We start from the raw sequence: 9362 nt of genomic DNA on the forward strand, positions 1-9362 counted from the left end.
CTTGCATGGTTTCTGCTGAGAAATCAGAGCTTATTCTTGCTGGCTGTCCTTTGTAGGGTACCTTTTTGTTTTTCCCATGCTTCTTTCAGAATTCTTTGTCTTTGTTTTTGATGAGTTCTTTCATGATGTGTCTTGGTGATTTTCTTTTGGGCTCTATCCTGTTTGGGGTTCGTTGGACTTCCTGAATGGACATTCTCATCTTTCATTATATCAGGGAAGTTCTCCTCCAGCAAATCTTGGAAAATTTTCTCAGTGGTTTTACTTTTCTCTTCCTGTCCTGGAATTCCAATGACACTTAAGCTGTTCCTTTTGATGGTATCCCACATGAACCTTAGGGCTTTGTTCATTTTGTTTTCATTTTTTTCCTGATTGATCCCTTTCTAAAGAAGTATTCAGGTATTTGTTTTCAATCTCATTAATTCTGTCTTCCGTTGCATCAATTCTACTCCTTTGCCCTTCCAATGTGTTATCTATTTCTGACAATTTAGTATTGATATTCTGGATTTCTGACTGTAGATTTAGAATCATTTCTAATTTTTCATTTATTTTTTCATTTTGTTCTTGTATTTTCTTCCAAATTTCTTCTAAGTTTTTTTCTGTATTTTCTTTGGTCTGTCTCACAATCCTTCGAAGATACCTAAAGATAATTCTTTTGAATTCCTTATTAGCGAGTTCCAATGCTGCTTCTTCCTCAGGGATGTGTTCTGGGTCTCTATTCTGCTCTCTTGTTTCTACCACTTTATCCTGCTTCTTTGTGTGGACTGTGATGATCTGTTGTCTCTGAGCCATCGTGGCATTGTTGTATTTAGATCTCTGTTGACTCTTTTTGAAGAGCAGCCAAGGGTGATTCAGGTTCTTCTTTGTGGTTTCTTATCCTTGGCCCATTGGTGGAGAAGGAAGTAGTGCCTCTCGCTCAGTAAGTGAAGTTGCAGGAGATGTTGGTGTAGTTGTGTCTTATGGGGACTGTTCCTGTCTCTCAGTTAGACACAAATTACAATTGAATAACCTTCAAAAAACCAAAAGCACATGGACAAAAAACACACCATGTAATCACACAGGAAGAGTAACCAAAAAAAGAAAAAAGGGAAAAAGAAGAAGAAAAAACAAGAAAACCTGCAATATCTGGGGATGGGGCACTAAGAGAAAAAAAAGGAGAGAAGGAGAATAATGAGGGAAAAAAGGAAAACAAGGAACGGGGTTAAGAACGAGGAAAAAAGGGGGGAAAAGTTAATTTTTAAATAAATAAATAGAAATTTTCAACCAGGAACAGGCAAAAGAAAAAATGCTGAAAAGTAGGACCTGGGAGGGGAAGATTAAGAATAACAGTAAAAAGGACAAAAGTATTAATAATAATAGTTGTTATAAAACAGACAAATACAAGCAAACTAGTCACCAGGAAAAAAAAAAGCAAAAAATAAAAATAAAAAAAGAGAAAAAAAAAAAGCATAGAGGACAGGGCAGGGCACCCAGGCTCCGTCTGAGCACACAGACTGTGATGGAGTTCCTGTGGGCCCAGAAGGTGGGTGGGAGTGGGGGATGGCCGCACCTCCATTCACCGAGCAGGTGTGGGGTATAAGAACAACAAGAGGATGTCGCACTTTGTCAGTCTTGCAGGTCCGGAACGGCCTTGGGGTTGCTGGCAAGCAGAACGTATTTTTAAGCCCCAGAAATGTGAAAGAGCACTGTCTCTTTAAATATCCAAAGTAGTCAAGCTGCTTTTAAACATTCAAAATGGCGGTGCCCTCTGGACCGCCAAAAGTCCACAGCTCAGCCCGTGTTTCTCTTCACCTTCTCTGTTTATTCCCCAGCTACCATAGCAGTCCCCTGTGCAGTCCCTGTCTAGCAAGGCTGATTTTTAGGTTAATTCTTAGGTCCTACCACCACTCGCCACTCTCAAAGCTGTTTGTGCCATGCCGTCAGGATCGCTGCCAGACCACAGCTCCATCTGTCTCCTTTTTTTGGTATTTTTATGCAAATTCTTCTGCTAGTTGGGGTTTAGTCCACTCCTATATCCTTCCCTTCAAGGCTCAGGGGTCTAGGATTATCTTCTGTGTCTGTGTTAATTGGTTTCCCTTTTCTTTGTTGATGAGGGTCTGTGCAGTCTTTCTGCCTAGTCCGCCATGTTATCGGAACTCCTGGCCTAGACTCTAAATAAACTTTGTAGATAATAAGAAAAAAGAACCACTGTCCTCTTCTTGATGTACAAAGGTCACCCTGACACAAGAAGGGGTAAAGCAGTGAGTCTCTGAAATTCATTTTTGGGCATCTAGGACCTAGTGTGAATTCCCCTAAGAGAATGTACATGCCCTGTGTGACCATCTCACTGACTACAATAACTCCCTTCTGCCTGAGGAACGTGCATGGTCCTGGGTGCTAGAGGCCCCTCTAGCACCTATCAACACAGACTTATTCTTAGTTATTGTTTTCCTTTTTTCAGCTATAGAAACAAGTCTGCACAAAACTATCCACGTCATCCATTGAGACTGGCAGCATGTCTGGGATAAGACCTGGCAATGTTACTATTCTACATTGGGCTAGACTCATACTTGAGGTAGCCTCCTCAGCTTGGGGATTCCAACCATTGCTGTTAGTAGCTATAGATTTGAAAGTCTGGTAAATACCTACCCAGCCACAAGCACTTTATATATTTTGGATCAGTCTTATTCTGAATATTCTAAATTATTGGGCCATGGCTTCTAATTGGGAGCTCTGGTGGCGTCTGACTATTAACCAGAAGACTGGTAGTTCAAACTCACCAGCCACTCCTTGGAAGGAAGGTTGGGCCATCTACTTCTGTAGTGATAGCGCCTCGGAAACCCAAGGAGGGGTTGTTATGAATCAGATCCTACTTGATGGCAGTGAGGTTAGTTTTAGGCTTGTAATTACAAATTAAATCCACCATGAGGCTGCGTATGCATGACTCAGAGCTGTGTTTACACTTTCCATTCACCATCAAGGCCCACTAGGTGGCAGTACAAAGGATGTCCACAACACACAACATTCCCGACTCTAGAAAGACACTGAGTAAAAAGGCTGCTTTTGCTGGTGCAGGAAATGAACAATTTTTTTCCCTCTTATAAAGGAAATACAATTCAAAATTCCTGTATACCAAAAAGAGGTAGTGAAAATCTTGATCAAGGAAAGAAATGTTGCAGATTATCCACAATACATTCAAAATTTTAAATCATCTTTTCTCACAACCTAACAGGCAATACATATTCCTCTGTCACTTTCCCCCTAGACAATGGACATGTAGGAATGAAAATGTAAATGACTTTCATACACTAATACAAACTTAGTGTCTAAAAGCCATACAGTGTACCCCCAGGACAATGGAGTACTGACAGACACTTCTTCAAGGGCCCTCAACACAACCTAGTGTGCCACACAAACCTTGGATATGAAGATGGTGTTGATTTTGGGGTTATGCTTGAAATTCTGGAGAATCTGCATTCTTTCTCCCTGGGATGTAGGACCATAAATATAGGGTCTAGAGAAGAAAAAAGTTGCATTAGAATGACCATACAATCACTCCTCAATAATTCTTACATCATGTTGCTGGGGAAAACAAGGGTTCAAGATTTCTCTCCATTATGCAAGAACATCCAGAGAGCAATTAAAAGGACTGGCTACAGACACCACCCACCATCGTTTCTCTACCTCCCCATGCTCATCATCTGTCCCCATTAATTCTGGGTTCAGGTGGACCTCTACTGTGGGGATCTCCTACTTTACCTTTTGTATTCTGGACTGTGTGCTTTTTCCTGCTTCAACATCTCTAGCGCTAGGCTTAGAGTCTATACTGGGAGAATCATCTGGAATTTACAAAGTCCAATGGAACTGACAGAGAAAACATTTCCACTACAAAAGGTTGGAAGCAGCTTTCCTAATGATAGAAGCATCTTCCAGGAAAGAGCAGAAAGAACAACAGGGCCACTTTTAGTCTGTTTCTCTCTGGCCTCCTGTACCCACCAGAGTTCAAACAGCTCTCTTCCAAAGGGTACAACTCTGGTTGGCACCTGGGATCTCTACAACTCTGCCCTCTGTCTTGGAATGCGCGGACAACCGGTTTCAATAGCTTCCCAAGGACCGGTAACAATAGTGATAATAATGACAAGACAAAGGATGACAGCTACTGCGTAGGCAGTGCCTTCCAACAACAGGTACTGAGCTGGGCTCTACTTCAAAACAAAATAAAACAAAAAGTTGAGCCATCCTTGCATACGTGGTATGAATCCCACTTGGTCATGTTGTATTATTATTATTATTATTATTTGATATAGCATTGGATTCTAAGGGCTAGCATTTAGATGAATGTTTTTGTGAATATATTCATGAGAGATACTGGTTTATAGTTTTCCTTTCTAGTGGTGTCTTTACCTGGTTTTAGTATCAGGGTTATGCTTGTTTAATAAAATGAATTTGGGAGTATTCCATCCTTTTCTGTGTCTGGAATAGTCTGAATAGGATTGGTGTCAGCTGTTCTACGAATGTTTGGTAGAATTTTTCAGTGAAACTGTCTGGAGCAGGACTTTTTTGGGGAGGAGTTTGTTATGACCTGTTCAATTTCTTTTGTTATGGGTCTTTTCAAATTTTCTGCTTACCTGTGTTAGTTTAGGAAAGTAGTGTGCTTCTAGGAATCTGTCCATTTCTTCTATGTTTTCAAATTTGTTGGAGTACAGTTCTTTATAGTGTCCTGATACTATCTTTTTTATTTCGGTTGGTTCTGCTGTGATGTCACCCATTTCATTCCTTATTCATGTTATTTCTATCTTCTCCTTTCCCTTTGTTAAATTTGCCAGTAATTTGTCAATTTTATTAATCTTTACAAAGAATCAACTTCTAGTCTTATTGATTTTTTTTCTACTGTTTTTCTACTTTGTTTCCTTTATTTACTTGAATATTATTTCTTTCTTCTGGTGACTGTAGACTTTTTTTGGGGGGACACTCTTTCTAATTGTTAGAGATGCTGGATTAAGGTACTATATTTGGCTTGTCCTTCTTTTTTGATATGTGCATTTATTGCTATAGATTGCCCTCTGAGCACTACTTTTGCTGTGTCCCATAGATTTTGGCCAGAGAGACTAGGACAGAGTGAGGAGTCAGCCACAGGGATCCAGGTGAGGAGAGGGAACCCAGGCCACACCCAAAAGCAGCAAGGCGGGAAAGGGAGGACAGGACAGAAAAGGCCAGAGGGAACAGGACAAAGCAAGGAGTCAGCCACAGGGATCCAGGTGAGGAAAAGGAAGCCAGGCCACAACTCACAAGCAGCAAGGTAGGAAAGCAGGAGATAGGAGAGGAAAAGGCCGGGGGACTGGGACAGAGTGAGGAGTCAGCTGCAGGGATCTAGGTGAGGAGAGGGAACCCAGGCCATGCCCCAAAGCAGCAAGGTGGGAAAGTGGGAGAAAAGAAGAGTAAAAGGCCAGGGAGACTAGAACAGAGGGAGGAGTCAGGTGCAGGGATCCAGGTGAGGAGAGGGAACCCAGGCCACTCCGCAAAGGGGAAAGCAGGGAAAGGACAGAAAAGGCCAGAGGGACCAGAATTGGGTGAGGAGTCAGCTGCAGGGATCCAGGTGGGGACAGGGAACCCAGGCCATGCCCCACAAGCGGCCAGGTGGGAAAGTGGGAAAAGGACAGAAAATGCAAGGGGGACTAGGACAGTGAGGAGTCAGTCGCAGGGATCTAGGTGAGGAGAGGGATCCCAGGCTACACCCCACAAGCAGGTAGGTGGAAAAGCGGGAGAAAGGAGAGGAAAAGGCCGGGGAACTGGGACAGAGTGAGGAATCAGGTGCAGGGATCCAGGTGAGGAGAGGGATACCAGGCCACGCCACACAAACAGCAAGGTGGGAAAGCAGGAGAAAGGAGAGGAAAGGCCAGGGGGACTGGGACTGAGTGAGGAGTCAGCTGCAGGGATCCAGGTAAAGGTGGCCGCAGAGGTTTCCAAAGCTAAGGGAGACAAACTTGTCTGTCGGTTTGTCCTACTGTGGTGGCGTGTTGCTGTGAGTCTTGAGGCTGTGCCACTAGTGTTTCATACCCAGCTGGGTGCACATGGTGCACAGGTATCAGACTGAGAAAGACTAGGAAGAAGGAAGAGGTCATCCACTTCTCAAAGAACTGGCCAGGGAAAATCTTATGAATAGCAAAGAAACACCATCTGATACATTACTGTGCAACTTTATGAATAGTCCAGAAACATTGTCCAATACAAAGGAGGAGGATGAGTCACTTAGGTTAGAAGGCTCGCTAAATATGACTGGGAAAGAGCTGCATCATCTGAGTAAACTCAGCCTTACTCATACAGATAAGGTAAAGCTTTTGAAACCTCCATTTGCTGACGTGGCACCACTCAAATTGAGGAGAAACAGCTGCAAACATCCATTAATCATCAGAACATGGAACATACAAAGTATGAATCTAGGAAAACTGGAAGTTGTCAAAAATGAAATAGAACGCATAAAGATTGGTATCCTAGGCATTAGCGAGCTGATATGGACTGGTTTTGGCCATTTTGAATCAGACAACCATATGATCTACTATGCTGGAAATGACAGTTTGAAGAGGAATGGCATGGCATTCATCATCACAAAAGATGTTTCAAGATCTGTCCTGCAGTACAATGCTGTCAGATAGGATAATATCCATATGCCTACAAGGAAGACCCATTAATACGACTATCATTCAAATTTATGCCCCAACCACCAAAGCCAAACATGAGGAAATTGAAGAATTTTATCAACTTCTGCAGTCTGAAATTGACCAAACATGCAATCAGGATGTGTTAATTATCACTGGTGACTGGAATGCAAAAGTTGGAAACAAGGAAGAATCACTGGTAGTTGGAAAATTTGGCCTTGGTGACAGAAATAATGCTGGAACTCGTATGGTAGAATTTTGCAAGACCAACAACTTGTTCGTTGCAAACCCCTTTTTTCAACAACACAAACAGCAGCTGTACACATGGACTTCACCAGATGGAACACAGAGGAATCAGACTGACTACATCTGTGGCAAAAGGCAATGGAAAAAAAAAGCTCAATATATTCAGCCAAAACCAGACCAGGAACTGATTGTGGAATAGACCATCAAGTGCTCATATGCAAGTTCAACTTGAAGTTGAAGAAAATTAAAACAAGTCCACAAGAGCCGAAATATGATCTTGAATATGTTGTTGCTGTTGTTATGTGCCGTCGAGTCGGACCCGACTCATAGCGACACCTCCTTGGGTTTCAACCGCCCGCCTTCTGGTTAGCAGTCAAGTGCCTTAGGCACTATGCTACTAGAGCTCCCGATCTTGAATATATCCCTCCTGAATTTAGAGACCATTTAAAGAATAGATTTGATACATTGAACACCAATGACCAAAAACCAGAAGATGTGGGATGACATCAAGAATATCATCCATGAAGAAAGCAAGAGGTCACTAAAAAGATGAGAAAAGAAAAGAAGACCAAAACGGATGACAGGAGAGACTCTGAAACTTGCCCTTGAGTGAAGAGTAGCTAAAGCAACTGGAAGAAATGACAAGATCAAAGAGCTGAAAAGAAGATTTCAAAGAGCAGGTTGAGAAGACAAAGCCAATTACTATAATGAAATGTGCAAAGGCCTGGAATTAGAAAACCAAAAAGGAAGAACACGCTCAGCATTTCTCAAGCTGAAAGAATTGAGGAAAAAAATTAAGCCTCAAGTTGCAATATTGAAAGATTCTATGGGCAAAATATTAAATGATGCAGGAAGCATCAAAAGAAGATGGAAGGAATACACAGAGTAACTGTACCAAAAAGAACTGGTCGATCTTCATCCATTTCAGGAGGTGGCATATGATCTAGAACCAATGATATTGAAGGAGAAAGTTGAAGTTGCAAGGAAGGAACTGGCGAAGAATGAGGTTCCAGGAATTGAAGGAATACCCACTGAGATGTTTCAACAAACGGATGCCTCACTGGAGGCACTCACTCAGTTATGCCAACAGATTTGGAAGACAGCTACCTGGCCAGCTGACTGGAAGAGATCTATATTTGTACCCATCCCAAAGAAAGGTGATCCCACAGAATGCGGAAATTATTGGACAGTACTGTTAATATCGCACTCAAGTAAGATCTTACTGAAGATAATTCAAAAAGAGTTGCAGGAGTATACTGACAGAACTTCCAGGGGTGCAAGCTGGATTCAGAAGGGGATGTGGAACAAGGGATATCATAGCTGCTGTTGGATGGATCTTGGCTCAAGGCAAAGAATACCAGAAATATGTTTACTTGTGATCTATTGACTATGCAAAGGCATTTGATTGTGTGGATCATGACAAATTATGGATAACATTGAGAAGAATGGGAATTCCCAAACACTTGATTGTACTCATAAGGAACCTGAGACTGACCAGGAGACTGTCGTTCGAACGGAATAAGGGGACGCTACATGGTTTAAAATCAAGAAGGGAGTGTGTCAGGGTTGTATCCTTTCCTCATACTTATTTGATCTATATGCTGAGCAAATAATCCAAGAAGCTGGACTATATGAAGAAAAACGTGGCATCAGGATTGGAGGAAGAATCATTAACAACCTGAGATATGCTAATGATACAACTTAGCTTGCTGAAAGTGAGGATGACTTGAGGCACTTACTGATGATGACTGAAGAAGAGAGTCTGCAGTATGGATTATGTCTCAATATAAAGAAAACAAAAATCCTCACAACTGGACCAATAAGCAGCATCACAATAAATGGAGAAAAGAATGAGGTTGTCAAAGAATTCACATTGCTTGGTTCTACAATAGAGGCCAATGGAAGCAGTAGTCAGGACATTAGATGACATGTAGCACAGGGCAGGTCAGCCACAAAGGAACTCTTTCAAGTGCTGAGGAGCAAGGATATCTCCTTGAGGACTAAGGTGCGCCTGACACCAGCCATGATATTTTCAATCGCCTCATATGCATGTGAGAACTGGACAATGAATAAGGAAGACTGAAGAAAATGTGATACTTTTGAGTTGTGGTGCTGGTGAAGAATGCTGAAAAGTACCATGGACTGCTAAAAGAACTGTATTAGACTGGGTTCTCTAGAGAAACAAAACCAGTAAAGCTTATATATATATATATATATGTATATAGAGAGAAATTTATCTTAGGAAAATGGCTCACACACTTATAGAAGCTGGCAAGTAAAAAAGTTCCTGGATCAAACATCAAGCTGGAGGCTTTTCCACATCAAGCTGGAGGCTTTTCCCAACTCTTGCAACTGTAGGGGCTGTGGAGCTCAAGGCTGGCAGGCAGTACACCAGCTGTTGCTCCAACAAATGACGAATCCAAGATCTCCAGGCTGAATGGTGGACTGTTCACTCACAGACAGTTGTAGGCAGCACAACAGAAT

General features: G+C 42.1%; 1 protein-coding gene across 1 annotated transcript in view; it reads right to left on the reverse strand.

The window, feature by feature from the left end:
• Nucleotides 1-9362, reverse strand: part of ERCC3 (ERCC excision repair 3, TFIIH core complex helicase subunit) — a 218454-nt gene that overhangs the window by 44150 nt on the left and 164942 nt on the right. The window contains exon 11 of the mRNA XM_007956396.1: nucleotides 3394-3490. Coding sequence (XP_007954587.1) covers nucleotides 3394-3490 — 97 coding nt within the window. The remainder of the gene's footprint in view (nucleotides 1-3393; nucleotides 3491-9362) is intronic.

Source organism: Orycteropus afer, unplaced genomic scaffold (genome assembly GCF_000298275.1).
Source record: "Orycteropus afer afer isolate SDZICR_OR568_19922 unplaced genomic scaffold, OryAfe1.0 scaffold00612, whole genome shotgun sequence".
In the NCBI taxonomy this organism is placed as follows: Eukaryota; Metazoa; Chordata; class Mammalia; order Tubulidentata; family Orycteropodidae; genus Orycteropus; species Orycteropus afer.